The sequence below is a fragment of the Corvus kubaryi genome, unplaced genomic scaffold (assembly GCF_017639235.1).
Source record: "Corvus kubaryi isolate FWS band 111438036 unplaced genomic scaffold, C.kubaryi_AGA036_p1.0 37249, whole genome shotgun sequence".
Classification (NCBI taxonomy): domain Eukaryota; kingdom Metazoa; phylum Chordata; class Aves; order Passeriformes; family Corvidae; genus Corvus; species Corvus kubaryi.
The window spans coordinates 5,371,879-5,395,605 of NW_024581072.1; the positions used below are offsets into that span (position 1 = coordinate 5,371,879).

The 23,727-nt window shown below is 39.5% G+C and overlaps 1 protein-coding gene across 2 annotated transcripts in view; it reads left to right on the top strand.

Annotated features, from left to right (window-relative positions):
* LOC121662423 (methylthioadenosine phosphorylase) overlaps positions 1–23,727 on the top strand; it is a 32,779-nt gene that overhangs the window by 3,394 nt on the left and 5,658 nt on the right. For both annotated transcript variants that reach the window (XM_042023557.1, XM_042023556.1), the window contains exons 2-7: positions 2,178–2,264; positions 8,392–8,450; positions 10,743–10,910; positions 17,147–17,249; positions 21,718–21,957; positions 22,482–22,604. In XM_042023557.1, coding sequence (XP_041879491.1) covers positions 2,178–2,264; positions 8,392–8,450; positions 10,743–10,910; positions 17,147–17,249; positions 21,718–21,957; positions 22,482–22,604 — 780 coding nt within the window. The remainder of the gene's footprint in view (positions 1–2,177; positions 2,265–8,391; positions 8,451–10,742; positions 10,911–17,146; positions 17,250–21,717; positions 21,958–22,481; positions 22,605–23,727) is intronic.

The following is a 23,727-nucleotide window of genomic DNA, read 5'->3' on the forward strand; positions in this document are numbered from 1 at the left end:
CTTGAACAGTGTTAAAGATGTTCTTTTACTGATTTTGAGTTCTGTGATTGTTCCTGTTGGATACCTTCCACGATTCTTAAGGCAGTATGTTATTCATCCTAAAGTGTATGTAGTTTGCAGGATTTTTGTGAGCAATCCAAGTTGGAACCTTTGTGATAGCTAAGCTACACGAGTAACGTGGGAATAGACCCATCAATACTACTGCAAACAATGATCTAGGTCTTCCGTAAAGCTTGTGTGTGTCTTCAGCGTCGAAGTATGTGGGTTTTTACTATTTCCCTTTGCAGTTCTCCTCCTGGTCCACAGGGGGGTAGCACAAGGAAGTAGGAGTTAAAACTATCTCATCGTATCAGCGTTTACACCATCGGGTGTGAAAAGCTTTGTAAGAGAGGTATTTGATATGTAACGAAGACAACAGAGCCTCTACTTGTTGAAAAGAAGTGCTTGATGAGCCAGCTAATACAGTGGTTGAACAAATGGGGTCTCTATGAATGTGAAAGTAAGAAAAAGCTAGGGTGAGAGGCAGCTGTGTATGTGTTGTGGAAGGAGGGTCTTGTATGTTGAAGTCTGGAGGTTTTACATGGGAAGTTTTCAGTCTTTGTGGTAATAAGTTATGTCACAATGGTTCAGACTTTGTTCTTCTCTGATAAGCAAATCAGTCATGATATGTATTAAACTTGAAAGTGATACAAACTGTGGAACAACTGGTCACACTGAAGAAAAAAGAGGCACTGTCATTTTCTCTGTGTGTGATAAATGGTAACATCACTTTTAAATACCTTTACTAAGCTTTCAGTTGTGAAAAGTTTGACGGTAACGATTCCATCCAAGGAGTTACAAGTGTTCTGAACTCAAGGGAAAAACCTGACTTGATCGAAAATCTGATTATCCCTAGAGAGACAAAAAACAAGTTCCTTTCCAATGATGGAATGAGCTAGAAACAAGAAAAATCAGACGCATTTTTCTTAGCTGGAATATGCAATCACAGGCAAATCAAAACACAACAGGGATTTTAGTTGGGAAACCTCTTAGATTTTGTCAAGTCAACACAAAACCCTATTTTTTTTCCAAAAGATTTTCTTTATTTTGGACATATAATACCATGTAGGAATGCCTGTGTCCTGGTTACAGCTATGGTAAAGTTAATTTCCTCTCAGTAACTGTTACAGTGCTGTGTTTTGGATTCAGAATGAGAATGGCGTTGATAACACACTGATGTTTTGGGTTTTGCTGAGTCATGTTTATCCTAAGTCAGGGACTTCTTTTTTCCCTGTCTCATGCTCTGCCAAGGAGGGAGTAGAGGGGGTTTGCAAACAAAGCTGTGAGGGAGCATAGCTGGGACAGGTGACCCAAACTGACTGAAGGGATATTCCACACCGTGGAATGTCATGCCCGCTGTATAAACTGAGGGAGTTACCCAGAGGGTGGCCATTCTCAGCTGCGGAATGGGAGTCTGGGATCACTCAGCGGGTGGAGAGCAGTTGTCTTGTGCATCACTGGTTTTTCCCTTTTTGTTATTTTTTTTGTTTTCATTATTGTTATAATTTACCCTTATTACCATATTTTATTTTATTTTCAGTTATTAAATTGTTCTTATACCAACATACAAGCTTGCCTTTGATTCTTCTCCTGATTCCACCACAATGCAGGAGGAAAGAAGGGGGGTTTCAGCAAGTGGCTGTGTGGTGCTTAACCTCCAGCTGGGCTTAAAACCATGACAACCTGGTATTCAGTATGGTGGTTATGTGTAAGACTTTTTGTCCATATAAACAAGAAGCCTTGGTTTTAATGAGCTTACTACACTTTTTCTCACTATTTCTACAATACTGAGTATTTCTCACTCAATAGAGGCATTCCCAAATAGCACTCTTCATTTTTATATTGGAAATAAATGTTTAATAGTGCATCTTTGTGCATTTTTTCATAGCTTTTTTTAATTTGGTATCTTAAACAGGAAAATCGTGGGGTAAGAAATTGGCAAACTAAATACCAGTTGTTTAAAATCAGGTATTTGAAATGTACATTCTAGGAAAATCTGATAGGCATATTATGCTCTGTTGATCTGTAGTCTTGCATCACCTCAAGAAGAAGATACATTTTGTAGCTGCCTGGTTCGTTTTTCAGGCATGCAGTTAAATGTAAATTGCAAGAAGACTAATATGTACTTTTTGTGTAAGATTGGAATTATCGGTGGAACTGGCCTGGATGATCCGGATATCTTAGAAGGAAGAACAGAAAAATATGTTGACACTCCTTATGGCAAGGTCTGTATAACCTTTTTATTTATTACTGAAACTTTTTGCCAGTTTTCAAGATGTTTATGTGCTTTAAGAATGTTCCAATTGGTAAATGAATGTATAAAGGTGGTGCTGGCACAACTGTTCTTTTTAGTTGCTATGTTGTGGGATTTTTAGTTCGTAGAAGCAAAGTATTGCAAAGATGATCTGCAAAGGAGTGTATACTTCTTCTCATTTGTAGACTGGATGAATTTAGAAACTCAGTCCTGAATTTACAATCAAGGGATAAACCCTTTCTCTTTCAAATTTGTGCTGGTGTGTGACCTCTATTGTCTGTCAGATCGGTCCAGGAACCTTTCTGAATTGCAGAAAACTGTCCTTTGAGATAGATGAGACACCATTTTCCTTGTAACTACTGAATTATGTTTTACATGCCAATGTAAAATCATGCTTATAGCCACATAATTTGAAAATTATTTGAAAATGAAGCTCTGAAACTGTTCTTGTGACACTGGTACACCTGAACAATTCTCCTTCGTCTTGCTTCTGTCCTTTTCCTCAGCAGAAGGGAGTGGAGGCTAGGGCTGTTGCTCTATACACAGCGCTGAGTGTATTTTGAAGGATAATTCCTGGCACAAAGCATTGTGTAAGGGGGATGAGAGTAAAACTCAGATATCTTGGTGTGAATACAAACATGTATTCGAGATAGTGTCCTGAGTTGGACTGGGACTGTTAAGCTGACCTGGATGGAGTCAGGTCACAGCCAGAGAAAGAGAGCACAGCCAAACAGCAAGCTTTTATCCTTTTAACTGTAATGGCCTGTCTTCCTTCTCTCTCTCTGTAGATCTGAACTTCTGATATTTCCTCCTGTATAGAATCACATTAACTTCAGTGACTGAATGCAGTTTTCATCCTCATGAGGAGCGACTGATGGATCAGCCTTAGTGTAAGATGTGCAGAGCTTAGTCCACAAGTTACAGTTGCACAAAGTGCAATGGATTTCAACTGAAGCAGAAACAAGCCTCACAAATTCAATTGGTATTATCAGCTGGATCAATATTCACTTACATTGCTGCTGAAACTATTTAGTATTCAGGAAGGAGGTGTTAGACAACCTGCCAGTCATTTTAGAACTACGTAGTTGAGAGGAGCAGCTATTGCTGAATGGAAGATGGCAATTTTATTTTTATTTAAGTGTGCCTGGAAAAGTTTAGAAGTTTATTGTTTGTTAGTATTTTTTTCCTAAAGATATATTTTGTTCTTGATTGTTACTGGAATAAAACCAAATTGTGACTTTTCTGCCATAAAGATACTTTTTCATAGAGCTGTGAAATCAGTGTCGAGATAATCTGCCTGAAATTTTAAGAAGTAAAGGGCTTAATCTGAATAAACTTCAGAACTTTGTGGTCTTTTATTTCCCAAGAGAAACTGAGATGAAACATCAATCTATTTAGTTCAGGCAAAAGTAGGAAGAATGAAAATGGATGAATGTCAAAAGAAAAGGCATAGTTAATAAGAATGTATGTCCATTTCCTTCTGTCATGTGAAAATGCAAAGTGTACAATTCCACTTTACTTAAATCTTGGTGTTTCATTCTTAAGTTTCTAGGCAAGGACGTAGCCAAAAAGATTTTTGACTGAAAACCTTTCTGGGATAAATATTCCTTGGCACCTTTAACATTTGTCAGCAGCAAAATAAATTTCTCTTTAATGAAAAATGCTGTTTTCTTTTCTTTTAAAAGATGAATAATAGCTTACATTTTCTTCATACAGAGTCCTTGAATTCTCTGCTGCTTTGGCCTTCTTGAATCATAAGAATCATTTAACAACCAAATTTAGCATTAGGGAATGTGGGAAATATGGAAAAGTTTAAAATATACTATTATGATAGTTTTTTGCTGTTCTCTATGTTGACATTGGTCCTCCTATGATCTTTCAAGTTACATTATAAATAGGGAAAATGCAGTACAATAGTTTTTTAAAAAACTAAGTAAGCTTACAGCTCTTAAAATTCCAGCTGTCTTTTCTCCTTTGTTTGCTTCCACCATTTTCAGTGCATCAAAATTTGGTATTCTATGGAAAATACTCCAAAAATTTTTTGTGATTCTGTCTCCAGATATGGAAAATATTATTCTTCTACAGGATAACAGATGCTGTTCCAAGCAATTTTATCTTCATCATTGAATTTCGAAGCTACTAAAAAGCATTGTTCAGAATATATTTTCAGTTAGATTGTCTTACTTCCTGGATGACAGATCTTGGTTCTGAATCACCTTCCCTGGTGGGCAAGAGGTCTTCCTGCTCTAGAAAATTATTCTAGGAGCTCCCTCTCTTTTTCTGCTCATAAGTTTATCTGGCAAACAAAGCAGGGGTAGTTCCACCTTTCAATTGAGCATTTTTTGCTTTGATCAGGAAAATCAGACCATGTAACATAATACTTAAGCTCCTCTTCTACCTCTGCAAAACAATGTACATCGTTTGGTTCCTGAACTAGCTCACAGGTTAAATGGAGGCTTGCACAACCTCTGAAATACTTTTTCATTGCAAGTGTTTCATGCTCATTCTGTTTTCTGTTCCAACTAGCTTCTGAGATGAGACTAAGGAAAAAGTTAATTCTGTAGACACCACATGAACAATACTTTATGCATATTTATGTTATAGACAAAGGGGATTTATTCCAATTGTTTGTTATTGTAATAGTTTGAGGTTAATTGCCCAGGGTTCTATTCTTTCTTTTCTGTTTTGCAACAATGAGTAATATATATCTGGCTTGTATTTTGTGAAAAGAGGGAAGTACTTGTTAAATACATTTATAAATTTTTTATGTTTGAGAACTTTTATTAAATCCTCCTTTAAAAATACAGTATTAGAGCTTTGAATTGAAATTGTTCCACTAAAAGTTTTTATTATCTTATCATCACTCCTGGCTATGACTGAGATAATAGTAAAGAGGTAGAGCACTTGGAAAGAACTTGTGGGAGAAAGAGAGTAGAATGGAAGTACACACTAGCTATGCTACATGGTTAACACATAGTTTGAAATTTCTGTTACTATAACTTTATGCACATATCAATAGTTGGTCCAATCTTGTTCAATCTTTTTACCAGCAACCTGGATGAAGTGTTAGAATGAACCCTAAGCCAGTTTGCAGATGATACAAAACTGGGGGGGGTGGCTGACACACGTGAAGGCTTTGCTGCCACTCAGAGGGACCTTAGGCTGGAGAATTGGGCAGAAAGAAACCTGATGGGGTTCAACAGGGGCAAGTTTAGGGTCCTGCACTTGGTGGGGAGAATAACCCCAAGTACCAGCAGAGCTGGGAACTGGCATGCTGGAAAGCAGCTCTGCAGAGAAGAACTTGGGGTAGTGGATGACAAGTTCACCCTTGCAGTCAGGAGGGCCAGTGCTGTCCTGGGGTTCAGTGGCAAGAGTGTGGCCAGCAGGTCAAGGGCTGTGATTCCCTTGGCCCTGGTGAGGCCGCATCTGGAGTGCTGTGTTCCAGGTCTGGGCTCCTCAATACAAGAAAGACAAGGAGCTACTGGAAAGGGTCCAGCAGAGCCCCGAGGTGATTCAGGGTCTGGAGTATCTCTCCTATGTGGAGAGACTGTAGGAGCTGGGCCACCTTAGTCTAGAAAAAAGAAGACTGAGAGGGGATCTCATCATAAATATCTCGAAGGGGAGTACCCAGAGGATGGTGCCAGATTCTTTTCAGTGGTGCTCAGCGACAGGACGAGCAGTAATGGCCATAAACTAAAACACAATATGAGGAAGAATTTCTTTGCACTGAGGGTGGCAGAGCACTGGAACAGGCTGCCCAGAGAGGTCATGGAGCCTGCCTTGCTGGAGACGCTCCAACCCCACCTGCATGTGTCCCTGTGTAACCTGATCTAGGCAAGCCTGCCTTGGCAAGAAGGCTGGACTAGCTGATCGTGACAGGTCTTTTCCAACCCTAACAATTCTGTGATTGTTTGATCTTTACAATCTTTAGTATCTTTTAATGAACCATGATGCAGTATCTGCAATTCTTTTCTTAAACTGTCCATTCATCAATTAGCAGTGCTTTCTTTATTCCAAGTATTTCTTTTTCTCTTTCTAGAAATCATGTGCTAAAAAGGTGTTCAGTATGTCACCTGAAAAATGTGCAGAATGCGTTTCATGGAAATCTGTGCAAAGGTGTCAGCTGGACAGTACTATTATACAACCATCCTGAAGCCTTTTGGAGTGCTAGGATGCAAGCAGATAGGGAAGAAAACCCTGGCTACAGCAACTAGATTTTGAAGCCTGTGGATTTTAGAGCTGTTACATCCTTTTTGATTGTCAATGTATGCCAGAAGTCACTGGAGTTCTGTTGTGGAAATAGAAGTCAAACAGCACCTTTCTACCCCAAATCTTTTGAAAATGATGTAAACTTAAATCTACCTCTTGCAATAAACTTGCATCTGTTACTTATAAAACAGAGTGCCCAGTCATCAACATGCTGATCTTTTTGATGGGAGACAAGAACTTTTGCTGAAAATCCTCTTTAGTTTTTAAGAGTATTTTTGTACCCTTTTGGGGACTAAGTGCTTATTACTTCATGCAGCAAATGTTTGTAAACAAAACAAAATCCCAAATGCTAATTTTTGTGAACCTTCCTTTTTATGGAATGTTGCAATGGCAAGTTGCCTTGGCCACTAGACAGCAAGGCTTTTGCCCTGTGTAAAATTTCACTCTTAAAGCCATGATTGCTTCAGAAGAGTATATGTAAGGTAAACACTTAAATATCAATAGTTTAATATTAAATGGAGACTTGAAAAAAAAGTCAGAATAACTACAGTTCTAAACATAAATTTTCTGGAATGTTCCTTTTTTTTAAGAAAAGGTAGTAAGTGTCTGCCAGAATTTAAACATTGGTGATAGAGTAAATTACAGTGCTTTGGAGAGCTTTCACATGAATAATTACCAGAAAGAGCTGTGCAATAGGAAGTAGAAGGTGATGTTTTGTATTAGAAATGGGAATCTTGAATGTGGGACTCCCATATCACTTTGTTGTCAATCTCTGCAGATTTTCAAGTGTGTAATAAAATCAACAGCTGTAAAACTAAACACTAACTGAAATCTTGCATCTAGCATTATGATTTTATTTGTATTCTATCAAGTAGTTGGCAACAGAACATTTTTAAATGCAAATGTGTGATTCTTTCAAGACACTTGCAAACTTATGATCAGGAGATAAACCATGATTTTGTTAGTAGCTGTTTTAACAAAAAGGGAAGCTAAAATATAGTGTATTTCAGAAGGCCAGGAGCAGAACACAGCCCACAGAGGAGCTGATTTTTGTAATGGTGGTTGATGACTTAGAGGCTGCCTCTCATGGGCAGGATGACCCATCTCCATGGCAGGGTACATGTTCCAGCTGCATAGCTAAAATCAGAATGCTCTGTTGTCCTGGCTGTTTGATAGTCAGGAAGATTGTATTTTCTTGTTGTGTAACTGTGAGAGAAATCCCTGGGCTGAGCAAATCCAACACTGCTTCTTCCACTTATGTACCAGAATTTCTCTGTTATATCACATTTCATTTCCCAAAAGCAGGACTCCCAGCAGCAGGGAAGAGTGAGTTTTTCAGGAAGCTGGAGGTGAGTGAAGGGTAGGTTAGAGGAATCCAGAACTCTTCACACCCCTACTACAAGCCCAAGTTAGAAGGAGGACAGAGAAAAGAATGGCAAGTGTTATGAAAAAGCACGGATTAAGTGTGACTTATGTTTAAAGGGAGCTTTACTAGAGAATGGCACCTATTTAGCAAAAAGAAACTGAAGTTTACCAGAAAGTGAGTCATGCTAACCAATTTAATGGTAACATGTGCATGCTACTATTTTTTTGTGTTTCAAATATTCTTTTCATATATTACCGTTTCAAACCCCAAAGTAAAAAGTTGCTATGTTAATGTTGGTACGAACACAGAAAATTTGTGATAATCCTTCTAGTCTCAAGTTTGATGTTCCTGTTCCAGACTGTTTTGCTAATCTGCCATATTAAATTACAGAGCTGAGATCAAGAAAATGTGAGAATACAATGGTAACCTGTATTTTCTTCCGTAACTGTTGCGCTTATTTTTAGGTAGTAGTAGAGGTTTGTAATGTGATTGTCAGGCTGTAACTCATGTGCTTGTTTTGCAGCCATCGGATGCTTTGATTTTGGGAAAGATCAAAAATGTGGACTGTGTGCTCTTAGCAAGGTAAATGAGCATTTTAAGGGGGGTTTTATTATGTGTCGTAAAGTTTTCTCGGAATTTTTTCTGTTTTCATTAGGCGAACTGAATTTCTTATCTGATACTGTCTTGCTCTTTGTGGTAGCAAAGTCCAGCACAAGTTTAGGTTTTTTCATGAGCAAATTTGATGCTGCAAGGACTGAGAGTATTAAAAATGCTGTGTAGGTTAGATAAAAAATCTGGTGGGAGATGTTGCCCTAGTAAGAATGGCAGCCTGCAAGGCCACCTGCTCTGATGGTAGATAGGTGGTGCTGATAACCTTACTGATTAATTCATCTGCTCACTATGTTAGCAGATGTCCTTTGTGAAATAGGGAAATTGTCTGCTTCCAGATGAACTGTCTCTGGTACCACTATAAACTCCTCCAAATCAATCCCTTAGATTATTGAGTCCTCTTGCTATTACAATTATTGCTTAGGGTGCTGCATCCCCTGCAGTTCTCTCTCGCTGTGTAATTTTTATTCAGACATCGTTTACTGTACTTGAAGAGACTCTAGAAGCAGGATCTGCAGATGAATGTGTGGAAATTTCACAGTGGTGTTTACCATGGATGTCTAGGACCAGCATGCTCCTGGATTAAATATAAGAATACTAACACAGTTCGCAGCATCTAGGCAGAATGGACAGAGTGGGTGCTGATGACATGGTCCATCTGCAGGCCCAGTCAAGTCAAGGTGATTAGTCAAGCACAGGATTCATCCAGGGAATCCAGGCAGGAGCAGTAGGAGGTGAGAGACAAGGCTGTAGTGTGTGTCTAAAGCCCACCCCGCTCTGGAGATAAACCGCAGCATAGGTCTGAAGGCCATGGGGGAGACAGGACTGAGGACAGGCACACTGTGACACAGCTCAGGCCAGGAGGGAAGACTGGGGCCTGAGCTTGGAGGCAGGAGCACTCAGGCTCAGAGGCATCAGGAGTTTGTGTGGAGGCCCAGAGTGAGACTGGCCAGTGCACTTAGGACCCAGTGGTGCACTCAGGGCCCCGATTCTTTTCATGCCAGTGTTTTTCCATTAAAGCTGCTGACTGCTAAGCATCTCCGCAACTACACTTCTGTCTGTGGTTTTACTTTTCTTATCTTTCATGGACTTTGCTCATGTGTTTTATTGCACCTGGACAACATTTTTCTCATTTTCTCAAATGAAATGCTAAGTCACGTTCTCATAGCTGAGCTGTTTCAAACTAGACCTTGGGCAACAGATGCCTGAACAATTTGGCTGTGGTTTACCTCCTCACTGGGATTTATGACCGTTTATATAGAAACCTTGTGAGTTTACTTTTAGGGCCAAGGTACCTGCAAATTTTACTTTGTGTTTTGGCTTTGAATCAGGTTGGAAAAAAAAAAAGGCATGTATATTCTGTAAGAAAATTATGACAGCAACTGCAATAAAGCAATAAATCCATGTGCCTAGTAGCTTATCAGAAATGCTAATGACAACCTGGGAATCCTGCCATCCTGCCTGACAGTGCTTGGCCATGTTGTGTGCAGTTCCTGAATGATCAAATTCTTAGGACTTTTTGGCCTCTGAAAAAAATCAGTTGAGAAATTAAGTTCCTTCTTTTCTCTTACATGGTTGAAAATAATTTTCCAATGTGTTTAATCATGTAAGTGATGTACTTCTGTAGCAAAGACAGAGATAGCACAAAAGTTTGTGCTTATAAGACCAAGTATTTCCTGTCTTGGTGAAAAAGAATACTGCAGCAGTGTGAAGTGGTTCTTTTAATTTATGAAAGTTTAAGATCAAAGAGAAAAATGTGATGATTCTACTGTTTTCTTTGGAAAGATGACAGATTAGAACACAATGTGCTGTGATGTGCCACTCTTTGTGTGGGAGAATACAAGCAATGCTTCTGGGCAGAAAATTCATGGAGGTGTATATAAATCTTAAAAATTTCCTGTAGTGTATGGAAAAGGGGTTTCAGAATCTATGGAACTGGCTTAGAAAATTCAGAGGAAAATACTTTTTTTACTCTTGAAGCTGCTGATGTATATTTGAATTGTATTTTTAAGATCTGTTTCATTGCAGTCTTGGACTTAAAATTTTGCATTTAAAAAGAAAATTATACTATTGCTTCTTAAATTGAATTCTGAGAGAAGCTTAATACATTTAGGAAAACAAAATATACCGGAAGTAGCTGAAATGGTCAGTTGCATTTCCAGTATTGTTAGGGAAAATATGTTTCCTGAAATTCTCCTTATTTGGGAGAAGGAAGGCAATTTCAGTCTGATGTATTTTACTCTCTTGCAACGTGTATCTTTGCAGACATGGAAGGCATCATACAATTATGCCATCAAACGTCAATTACCGTGCCAATATCTGGGCGTTAAAAGAAGAAAATTGTTCCCATGTATTAGTGACTACTGCCTGTGGTTCATTACGAGAGGAAATACAACCTGGTGACCTTGTCATAATTGACCAGTTCATTGACAGGTGAGTGAGAGGGAGGACAAATGGGGATTAAACTGTATAGTAACATGTTCATGTTAAATCAGGTTTTTGTAAAATGAGCTGATAGCCTCAGTTCTTCAGTCAAAAAGTAAGATTCATACAAGAAAATATGATAGGAAATGGGGATGCAATTATAAAAAGTTCCATTCTAACAGAGATAGAAGTACCGGGCGTTGAAGGATGGCCATGAATGAACTAATGTATAGCTCCATGGGAAAACTGTTCAGAAGAAGAACAAATCTTCTATTCTCAGAGCACAAGCCATTCCAAGCTTTATGAAGAGTCTGAAATGAGATGGAGAAGTACAAGAAAGCATAGTAGGAATCAGCTAGGAAAGTATATGCTATAATTATGAGGTCCTGCGCAAGAGGCATAAATGCAACACAGTAGCAAAAGAGAGGAGGTTGTTTTAAAACAAGGATAGATGCTTGCATATGTTATTTGTTAAGAATCATAAGGAAGTAAATTTGTTTCCAAAGTTTTCCTACGCCAGCCAGTCCTATCCTCTGTGATTGTCTGACTAGAAAAATTCAAGCAAAGCTGGGGGCAAAATAAAAGCTACATTTAAAGATCACCAGCAACACCAATAATTCAAAGATCTGGTTGTACACTTTAAAGGTAAATCTGTTTTTAGTACTTGGAGGTGTATTATATCTTGAAGTCTTATTTGGGTGTTACACCTAATTTAAAGCATTTTAAATGGTTTATGCGTCTTCTTTGGGCATTTGTGGCACTGCTGGTAGTATTTCATTGCCAACTGAACATGTAAACCTAGATTTGTTCCTGTACTAGTTTGAAAGAAAACCAGAGATACTTGAAAATCAGAACTACAACTTAATAGGGAAATTAAAAAATAAATGTAGTAGTACAGAAATACTGCCAGAGTCAGGATACAACCTGACACCCTGTCGGTCAGGGTGGTGGTAGCAGTCCAATTAAGTGGTGGCTGCAGTCCTCTTGAGGTGACAGATATGGTTCTGTTGAAGGGGGGATCCTGTAGAAGGGTCTGGTCTTCCTCAGAAGGTCCAGTGGTGGTTATGTAGCTCTTGTCCTCTGGGAACCCTGGAGGTAAGGGTTGAGTGTGGTGTTCCAAACCTCAGATCATATCCAGGTAGCAATGCTTGGTTCCTCCCCCTGGGCGGAGCATCTCACAATGGGATGATGTAATTCTATGAGTCATGCAGTGAGGTTAGACAGCCCATAAACAGAAGATATGCCTCGGAGGGAGTTATCAGGGATGTGTCATGGACGAGACAAAGAACACTGCCCCACCTGGTTTTAACAGATGGTGATAGAATACATACTTTTGGTTATATCTTACGTTGTAACCTAAGACAGTTCCCCGCAGTTCAGTGCTACTCAAATTTTGACTTACTTTTTTTTTTTGCACGTGTAAGTGAAATGCTATTTTTCTTGTAAGAGTAGGTTTAAATATAGTGTATCTAAGTTACTAAGTACTGCAGGGGCAAGCCCCATATGAACTGCTTCCTGTTATACTAGGTTGATTTATGGGTGGATATCAGGTATATTGCTGACAATGCTCTTTTTTTAGTGCTGATACTGAGTTTTATAGGAAGGATATTAAACAGACTTGGGGACATGGTTTGGATGATTGTGAGTCAAGCACCAGTTATTTTCACAGCATTATCACTTGGCAGACTCCTGGTTAAGTGAGGGGAGCCTCTGCTTGGCAGTGGTGAATGACACCTGGAGTACTGTATCCAGTTCTGGGCTCTGCAGTGCAATTTGGACATGGACATACTAGAGAGAGCTCAACAGAGGACCACGAAGATGCTAAAGGACTGGAGCATCTCTCCTGAGAGGAGAGGCTGAGACAGTGGGACTGTTCAGCCTGGAGAAGACTAGAGTCAAGGAGAATCTCGTTAATGTGTAGAAATACCTGAAGGGAGGGTGCAAAGAAGAAGAAGCCAGGCTCTGTCCAGCAGTGCCAGGATCAGAGGCAGTAGGAACAGACTGAAACACAGGAGGTTCACTTTGAACATCAGTGAAGTTTTTACTGAAGGTGACTGAGCACTGGCACAGGTTGCCCAGAGAGGTGGCAGAGTCTCCATCCTTGGAGATACTCAAAGCCATCTGGATATGGACCTGGAGAGCCCATTCTAGGTGGACCACCAGGTGACCTCCAGAGGCACTTCTAGCCTCAACTGTTCTGTGATCTCTGTCTTCATGTATAGTTCATTCAGATGGTCACCAGTAGTAATGGTATAGCCTGTTTATGAGCAATGTTTCATTTGGGCTAGTAAGTTTTTGTTTTGATGTAGGCAAGGGGAAACTTTTTGTGACTTGTTTAATGGCATCAGGAAACCAAAACGCTTCTCACTAAAGCACGTTGAGAATATTTCAGTGTGGAAAATGATACATAATATGAATTTAAAAGTCATCCCCAACTTACAGTTTAATTCAGAAAATTGGTATGTTGTGATAGCCTGTCTCTATTGACAGCTGAATTTCTATGTCAAGTGTTTTTTTTCATAATGTTCTATGCCAGGGAGTGTTAGACTGCCAAGTCTTTGGAGATAGGGTCTGCATCAACAGCAGTGTAAAGAATGATTGCATTATATAAGTCATTATGAAAACAGTGCTACTGATCGGAAGATATTTTCATAGGACAGAATATTTTCATTGTCCACCAAAATCTGAAAAGATAGAATTTTTCTGAAATACCTTCTAATGAAAGGTCAGGGTCCTGCAAACAGTGTTTATTAATACTCTTAGAAAGAAGATACTGGTTAAACGTGTGTTTACACAGTCAGTTATTTTTCTTGAAAGGTATTCTGGCTTCTATAGAGTGGTTAATCCATGCCAGGCACTACATAGGAAAGAAGTTGGGGTCTCGGTGGCAGGGATTTACTCAAGCCACCATAAAAATCAGTGCCTTCTAGTGTCCAGGTATCTTTTAGTATCTGGGCTCTCTCTATATATATTCTCAATAGGGGGCATTCCTGTTCTCAATTCTCCTTACAGGTGAAGCAAAACGAAGGGATAGTGAATAGGAATGGGAAAAGAGCTAGAACTGAGCAGAAAACTGTACGCAGCTATTGTAATTTGTTCTCCTTGGGCATGCACACTGTGAAATGAGTGACAGGATTGCAATATCAGGAGTTGTGTAGGACTTCAGCCTAGCATGGGTTTGACTTACAGTGTGAAACACTGAATAGGTGTAATTAGAACTATATAAGATTTCCTAACTTGGGAGAGCTTAATTCTGCCACTCATTACCACACCTAGTGTTTGATTCTGTATGTAGTCTCTGCTTTCTTTATGCTTGTTATTTTGTGTACTTAACCACAATTAAATAAATACAAAAATACATATGTTGTGTTCTCCTTGCTTCCAAATCCAGAAATAACCACTTGTTATTATAGTCTGCAACAGCTCTCTTCTTTAAAAAAGTACTTTAAAAATCTGGGATAATTTTTTTTCTGCCTTTGACTCCTGTTAGTTTATTGCCGCACTGTTAGTCAGTTGACTACCTCAGACTAATTGGGGGCTTTTGAATACTCTCTAGTTTGCTGTTGATATTTGCTAGGAAGAGAAGAGCAAGACAGTAACTACTTACTTGAATGACTGAGCTCAGTTGAGGAGATGTAGAAAATAGCTTCCTGTAATAGCTGCCAGTTTTATTGTTTCTGTTCTCTGTGTCACAAACACTACTACAATTACTGCAGTATTGTTACACTCTGTAAATTTTTTTGTAGAATTTTCTTCTAGTGTCCCTGAAGATGCAGACCATACTGAAACTGCTTTTTATACAGCTGATGCCAGTGTGAATTTACATTTTATTCTTTTATTACCAATAGTTTGGTAATTCAACACTACTGGACGAAGGAGGAAGGTGATGATAAAAGTGGTAGAGGGCTGTTTGTCACAGATGGAAATGACTGGTGTGTTCATTTATTTGAGTTGGATTTTGCTTCCTAGAATCAGTCATAGTCAGAATTGCCAGAAAACCCTGTGTTACTGTGATAAAAACCAAAACGAAGGAGCAAAAGTCACCTTATTGTCTGATTAAAAGTATGGCTGTTGCTGCAGGTACAGGGGCTTAGTGGGGTTTAATTTCCAGGTGGGTTTTAAACTGCAGCAGATGCGGAAGAGAAATTGTCTAACTGTGAACACGTGTGGTCCACTGCTCAAAGCAATTATAGGTCTTACTGGTTTTACTTACTCCCGTGCAGTTTGTGTGAATGGTGCAAAATGTAGTGGTGTCTTCAGTTACAATGTAAAATGTAACCAAAAGTATGTATCTATGTATCTACTGGTGTATTCTATCACCATCTGTTAAAACCAGGTGGGGCAGTGTTCTTTGTCTCGTCCATGACACATCCCTGATAACTCCCTCCGAGGCATATCTTCTGTTTATGGGCTGTCTAACCTCACTGCATGACTCATAGAATTACATCATCCCATTGTGAGATGCTCCGCCCAGGGGGAGGAACCAAGCATTGCTACCTGGATATGATCTGAGGTTTGGAACACCACACTCAACCCTTACCTCCAGGGTTCCCAGAGGACAAGAGCTACATAACCACCACTGGACCTTCTGAGGAAGACCAGACCCTTCTACAGGATCCCCCCTTCAACAGAACCATATCTGTCACCTCAAGAGGACTGCAGCCACCACTTAATTGGACTGCTACCACCACCCTGACCGACAGGGTGTCAGGTTGTATCCTGACTCTGGCAGTTTAAGCCAGTGTTTCTGTATCATTGCCTTGTTATCTATGCTAGTGAAGAACTGTTATTCTTATTTCTCATATCTTTGCCTGAAAGCCCCTTAATTTCAAAATTAGAATAATTCAGAGGGAAGGGGCGGTTACATTTTCCATTCCAAGGGAGGCTCCTGCCTTCCTTAGCAGACACCTGTCTTTCAGACCAAGTGGGATTTCTTTATGATGGCATGTAGTGATGTGACCATTTTCTTCAAAGAACACAGGGCATCTGAAAGTCAGATGCTAATATTTATTGATATGAGATCTTTTCTCAGACTTTTCTGATTGAAGGTGTCTGACTAATAACATCGGAAATACTATAGTGCAGGAAATGTATTATGGCTTTTACCATTTCCTCCAGCTCTAAATAATTCATTAGCAGAAAAAATGGAAAAGTGTGAAGAATCTCATACATTCTCTTTGCAGCTTTTCAGTATCCCATAAAGGCAAAATTAATATTAGTGTTTCATCTGATTTTAACAGCTGTATCCCATTTTCCAGATGTTTTTAATTCATCCATATCTTTCCTATTTTATAATCTCATTCTTAAGGCTATCTTATTGATGCTTTTTTTTTTGTCCAAACCTACTCTAACATGTAACTTGTATTTAAAACCTTCTTTTAAATATTTTCTAGTGATTTTATTGGAGAGCTGTTATAAAAAGCATTATCAGCAGATACTTTGTATTTCAACTGTGGATTGAATTTGGCTATTGTCTTTATTTTCTCCTGTAAAGCACAATATGTGACACACTGCAGGGAAGAAGGGAGTGTCTGAGAACATTTTTCCAGATGGTTTGCACCATCCAATTAGTTGGTTGGTTAGCTTGAGGCAGTGCATTTGAGGGTAAAGTGGTAGTGGGTAGCAGTTCCATGTGTTCCAAAATGGCATGCTGGATGGTAATTTCAACATGTTTGACCATTTCCATCCATTGAAAGAAAAGAGAAAAAGGATTCTTCTACTTGGAAGCTGGCAGTGCATGTGTGTGTGATCTTTCTGAGAACATGAAGACATCTTGTTCCAAGGTTTTTCTGATTGAATTCACATTTCCTTCATGCTGGAAGTTGTTCCTGCAAATTCCCATCCTTTCAATGTAGGAATGCAGTGATATCAACAAGTTCTATTTTGACTAGCCTTGTGGTATCTGAGATTTTATTCCTTCCCTTCTTAAAGCATACTTACTCTTTTTTCCAGTGGTTACATGCCTGAGTATTAAATTAGTTGATTGTTTTGCAGTAGAATCACAGCACAATGTGGCTGTTTGTGTCATTTAGGAACAAATCAGTATTTCAGTGTCTTGGCTTAACAAAAGATTTTGTTAATGAATTGACGATGCACTAGTGGAGTGCAGAACAGGATTACAGGTGGTCATTAATATCATACTGTTTTTTTCTTCCACTCCCAGGGATGCTGTGTTTTTTGATTTGTATCAGTTTGTTGCTTTCTTTTTCTGTTGTTCTCTCTAAGCAAGTTTTCTGCTTTTCTAGGACAACTAAAAGACATTGTACTTTATATGACGGACAGCATTCCAGTCTCTCAGGAGTATGTCATATTCCAATGGCTGAGCCATTCTGCACCAAAACCAGAGAGGTTAGTGAATTCTGTAATAGTATTAAGAAATGTTGTTTTTATGGTACTTATTTGTGATATATTAGTCTAATTGTGTATTCTTAGAATACAGAGGCAGTATGCACCTCTTTATCCTGTTTCTCATATACATCATGGTATTAAGGACAAATGTAACATCTGGAAGGCATGGGAAGTAAAAGATCTTGCATCTGTCTTCCTAAGGGAGGTATGCAGAAGAAGTCAGTTGGCAACATAGATTTTCCCAGAGTGTTAATAACAGGACAAAAGATCTTTATTTATCAAGTAACCAGCCAAGAAAGCAACAAACTGAACAAAGCAGTTAGGATTAGAAATTAGTTCCATTTTTTTCTGAATAAAGCTACACCTATGGTAGAGGCACTCTACATACTTAAATATTTAAATAAGTAGTAGTTTAACGTTCACAGAAATTGTAATATTGCATTTGTGCTTTTGTGCATTGTAGAGGAGGGAGGTGGTGGAGAGTCAAGGCTTAGGATGTTAAATATAAACAAGCCAAATTAAATTAGCTTTTTATTCTTAGTTATTGTTCTCAGTTGTGTCACTTCATGATTTTCAGGCTTCTCAGACTAGAGAGTGTGAAACACTTCTCTATTTTTCAGTGCCTTTATAAGCTTCTGGGAGGAGTGTATCTGATTGAATATGTCACCTTAGTGTATTCCTAGAGTTGAGGAAAAAGGAAGGTGAAGAATGAACTGCCTGTTTTGTGATGTTGTGGAATGCTTCTGATCAGAAGCTTCAAGGAGGTACATTCTTCAGAGGAACAGGAGTACTTACAGAATCAGTCATATTCATCTAAGAGTCCTGCTCTCTGCAGTCAAGAGAAAGCTGAATTGTGAAGCAGGTGGCACAATCTATACCCTGAACATGTACAAACATTTGGACTACTGAGCTGTTCTGCTTTTGTCACCAATTTGCTTCAGTGTCATTATGGGCTATTTTTGTTAATTGGCCACACTTTGGTTTAGAGATGTCCACAGTGGGAACCAAGGTGTTTTACAGTGAACTAAAGTCTCATTAAGAAACAAACCGCTGCATATTACACAAGTGCAGGCTTTTGCCCTTCTTACACTGAGCAGCAAATTATGCAAAATACTTTGCACTTTTCTTGCAAAAAGAGCCTAGCCACATGCTCTTACCAAAGATTAGTTGGCATTTAGCTGCTTTCTAACTGTGGCCATGATGTCATGTCAAAGCATGTGCAAGGAGTTTATTAAGAAATGGATTAAGAAGTTTTATTACTTTGGTGATCGGCGGTACTTCACGCTGTCATTTTTTAAAAAAAGTAACTACTCATACATTAGGCGTTTCCTGAGACTGCAGGAAACATATGCCAAGACTAGTTTTCTTTCAATAGTTAACTGAAGAGATAACGTTATTTAGGTTTTACATTTTTTGAAAAACCAGCAGAGAAATGTGCCTTTTCAAACAGAGAAAAAAACATTTAGGTACTTCCCAGTCTCACATGTGATCATTATCTCATTAGCCTGTGCATTCTAATCAGCCTAACAGATGTTTTAAAGAACATGTGGGCTCTTTGTGAGGCTGAGAAGGAATGTTTTCACTTCATTTGAAAATACCAGATAAAAGTGACTTAAATTTTTTCCTAAAACTATCTCTGAAAATTGCTGGGATAATTTCAGGCCAGTTTATCCCAATTCAGAGGAATTTCATAGATAAATGCAATAATAATAAAGCCAAGATTGTGTATGTAACATGTTTAAGGAATTTCGCATCAAAACATCTGAAAACTTCATATTATATTGCATTTATGCAAATACATTAAAATACTCTGGTTTAGTTGGGTTATGCACTGTAAATTAAATGAGAATCTAAATGGAGTTTATCTTTTTCTCTGTGAAGTTTCAAATAACATAGGGTATTTTGGGTATTGCTGCTTTTAGAAAGTGAGGCTCAACACTATGTCTTATAGCAGTAAAGTTGGAACTTAGTGAAGAATTTCAGAAAGGCACTGCTCACCTGTGGTTTAAGTCATGTCAATTCATCTATTGATTTATTAACAATGTAATTAACTGGCATTCAGCTAAACATATATTCAGAATTAATAGCCTCAATAAACCAAAATATTAGATCAGCTTAGAGCACAGACTATTAAGGGGTTGTAAAGGACCTTAAAGATTATCTAGTCCCAACTGCCACTGCCACATGCAGGGGTACCTTCCACTAGAACAAGTTGCTCATGGCCTTATCCAACCTGGCCTTGAACAGTCCCAGTGTTGTGGCATCCACAACCCCCCTGGGCAGCCTGTCCCAGTGTCTCACCACCTTCATGTTAAAAAATTTGTTCCGAATATCTAACCTACGTTTCCCCTCTTTCAATTTGTGCTTGTTACTCCTTGTCCTATCACTACAGTTCCTGACAGAGTCCCTCTCCACCTTCCCTGTAGAACCCTTCCCAGCCAGGTTGCTGTGAGTTTTCCACACAGCCTTCTCTTCAGGCTGAACAGCCCCAACTTTCTCAGACTGTCTTCATTGGAGAGGTGCTCCAGTCCTCTTATCAATTTCATGGTCCTCCTCTGGACTTGTTTCAGCAGTTCCATCTCTGTCTTACAGTAAGGACCCCAGATCTGGATGCAGTGTTCCAGGTGGAGTCTCACCAGAATGGAGCAGAGGGGCAGAATCCCCTCCCTCACCCTGCTGCCCACGCTGCTTTGGATGCAGCCCAGGATCCCATTGCCTTTCTGGGCTGTGAGTGCATATGGCTGGGTCATATTGAGTTTTTTATCAACCATCAACCCCTGCCAAGTCCTTCTCAGCAGGGCTGCTCTCAATCACTTCTCCTTCCAACCTGTAAGTGTGTCAGGTGTTGCCACAACCTAGGTACAGGACCTTGCATGTGGCCTTGTTGAACTTCATGGGGTTTGCACAGATCCACGTCTCCAGCGTGTCCAGGTCCCTATGGATGCCCCATCCCTTCCCTGCAGCATGTTGACCGTCCTGAACAGCTTGGTGTCAGTGGCAAACTTTCTGAGGATGTCCTGTCCATGTCAAAGATGTTGAACAGTATCAGCACCAGTACTGACCCTTGAGGGACACCACTGGTCACTGGTCTCCACACAGACAAGGAGCTGTTGACCGCAACTCTTTGCCTGCAGCCATCCAGCCAGTTCTTATCCACCAAGTGCTGCATCTATCAAATCCATGTCTCTCTGATTTGGAGACAAGGGCAGTGTCACAAAATCAAATTAACAAAAGCTACAAATTTCTATATATCTTTCTGTGGCTAATCCCTAGAAGCTCTGCTTTACTCCTACAAACATTCATGCAGTCTCATGCACAAAGTATCCTTCCTGAGCACATGTGAGTTATGTACACACCCACCCTCTTCTGGGAGTGGAGACTTACCTGTTCACATGCATCTGCAGTGGCAGATGTGGATACTCCAGCTTTATGTTGTGCTGCTCCACAAAATCCACTGCTCCACACAATCCACTGATCCACATGCCAGGCACCCCACAAGGTCATGTAAAGCACTTGAGCTGTTGCTGCTTGTTGCATCCATTTATGTTGAGTGTAGGTTTCTCACGGTGTTTTGCAGGGAAGCTGCTCCACATGGCATAAATCATGATGCTCAGAAGTTGCTTCTCATGGTGTCAGACTAGGTTTTTCACTGCTGCTGCGTTATGAAGACCCCTCCTGGCCTACCACAATTTTTGATGCTGCTTTCATTTTCTTTCCTAGCTTTTCTTTGTTGTTGATGGCCATTTTAAATAAATGTCATCATAGTTCCTTTCTCTTTCCTACTCAGAACAGTGATGGGTATCCGAGTCCCATTTACGTAGGCCAGTACCCTCTTATTCCAGCTGTATCAGCTGGCATTATCCAGGCCAATTACTAAGAGCGAAAGTCAGGATTATTCTGCCATATATGAGGTCCTAGTTGGAATTATAAAGACGAATGTGAAGTACGTGCTATATGTCAATGTACATATGTACAGCTCAGCCACTGGCATGGGAAAATGTGGTAATAATTCCTACACAGATACCCAGGGTACTCTTTGAAGTATGTGCTTGTAGAGTTTAACTTCCAAAATGTAAATTTCTTACTATTGTTCTCACTAGCTCAGCTCCACCATGTGATAATGTTGTGCTTAGTGGAATGCTTCTACCATTCTGCTTGCAGTCTAGGCACAGTCTAAATGTGCAAAAAAATTCTGTTTCCCAGTCTTCTTGGTCTGCATTGAAAGCAGTAATCCAACTGCTACTAACAAAACCAGATGAGTTCAAGTTCATCCCTGTTGATAGGACTATTGATTTTTCCTGTTGGGTGAAGAAAACAAAACTATCTTTGGTGTTGGACAGCTGTAGCCATTTGAAGTATGACTACTTTGTATAAAGCTAACTTCTTCTGTATGCAGGTTTTTGATGGGATGCAAAAGCAGTGCATGAGAGGAATTATTTCCTTTCCCTGACACTGGCATGTTTTGCAGGTTCTTATTGAGACTGCCAAGAAGCTGGGGCTCCAGTGTCATTCCAAGGGGACAATGATCACAATTGAAGGCCCACGTTTCAGCTCTCGAGCAGAAAGCTGTATGTTTCGCAGCTGGGGAGCTGATGTTATCAACATGACTACAGTGCCTGAAGTGATTCTTGCGAAGGAAGCTGGAATGAGTTATGCTAGTATTGCCATGGCAACAGATTATGACTGCTGGAAGGAGCATGAAGAAGCAGTGAGTGAAACTTTTTTCCTCTGGTGTGTCCTGAGGGATTTGGATGAGAACGTGTAGGTTTTAATAAGAGATAACATATTGTACTGAATCTGTTCTTACTTACGTTAGTATCCCTGAGTTATTCTTGATGAATGATTGTGAAAGTAAGAATAGAGTCAATTGTTGCTATCTCATTCATTTTCATAAACCTGCCTCACTACTAGCAAACCATTCATTTCCTGTTGTCTGAATCTGGGGGTCTGTGAGTATGAAGCTCGTGAATTCTGTGTATGACTTGTCTTCTTGTGATTGGTCTGGTATTTTTTCTTTTGCAGCTCTGTGCAAAGCAATGTATATGCTTTAGTTCTCCTGTTTGTTTCCAATACACAAGTATAAACCATACACACACAGAGGAAAGACATGTACTATCTAAAAAGTCTGTGTTATTCGAAGACTTCACTTTTACACTTCTGAGTTAAATTTATTTGTTTGCAATGCATGCCATCAAAATTGACAGACACCACTCAGCTGTATTGTATTTCTAGGTTTCAGTGGATAAAGTTTTAAAGACGCTGAAAGGGAATGCAAATAAGGCTACAAGCATACTCCTTACTGCTATACCTCAGATAGGCTCCATGGAATGGACCAACACCCTGCACGCTCTGAAAGTAAGTATGCAAGTGAGGCTGATGAGTACCGGGGACAGTGTATGTCTATGCACACATAACACAGATGTGTGTTACAGGATGCTTCTACGTAAATCAAAATATTTAAGAGTAAATGCTTCAAGAAACCAAATCCATTCAAGAAGGGCAGAGAAATTCTACACGATTCTTGCAAGTTTTATTGCCAAGATCTAGCTTCAGTTTTACAATAAGTTTTGGAAAAGGTTAAAAAAATGGATAGCTATATATGGTTGATGAAGTGTTATCCTTCGTAATACACAAATAAATGAGATACGAAGTAAGATACAAATATATATGTGAGTATCCAAATGAAACCCTGACCTAGGATCTTAGCACAATGGAGAGTCAAGTGGAAGAGACTGAAACAAACCAAAAACATTATGCTCACTTCAATATGTAGAAGAGGAAAAGTCTGTTAGAAGGTATGGGTATTAACCAGTTTGAAATTGTTAGATTTGTGTTCTCCCATAGGTTTGAAGTCCAAAGTGCATGAAAAAATATGGAAAAGAAAAACATTTCAAATATATTGACAAGGGAATTCTTAGGCAGAATTTTCCTTAGACAAGGTTTACTTATGTTTTTTATCACCTGTATTTCACAGGCATACTTGAGATTCATTTGTGGCTATAACAAAGAGGGGAAAAACAATGTTAAAACAGTTGGGATGTCTAACCCACTTATCAATAAGCTTTTTTTGACTGGGTTGAGATAAGGACCAGGAAAGATCATTCATCAAATACTGTCACGAGCAAAACAGGCTCAGCTTAGAGATATTAATTGAATTTATTGCTAACAAAATCAGAGCAGGATAATGAGGAATAAAATAAACCCTAAAAACACCCTCCCCCCACACCTCCCTCTTTGCACCTCTACCTCCTACCCCAGCAGCGCAAGGAGACAGGGAATGGGGGTTACGGTCAGTTCATCCCACTCCTTAGGGAGAGGAGTCGTTCTTCTGCTGCACGCTGGAGACGCTCCTCCCACAGGAGACAGTTCTCCATTAACTTCTCCAACGTGGCTCCATCTCAAGAGCAACAGTTCCCTGCGACCTGCTGAAGTGTGAGTCCATCCCATGGGCACCAGTCCCCCTCAAACTGCTGCAGCG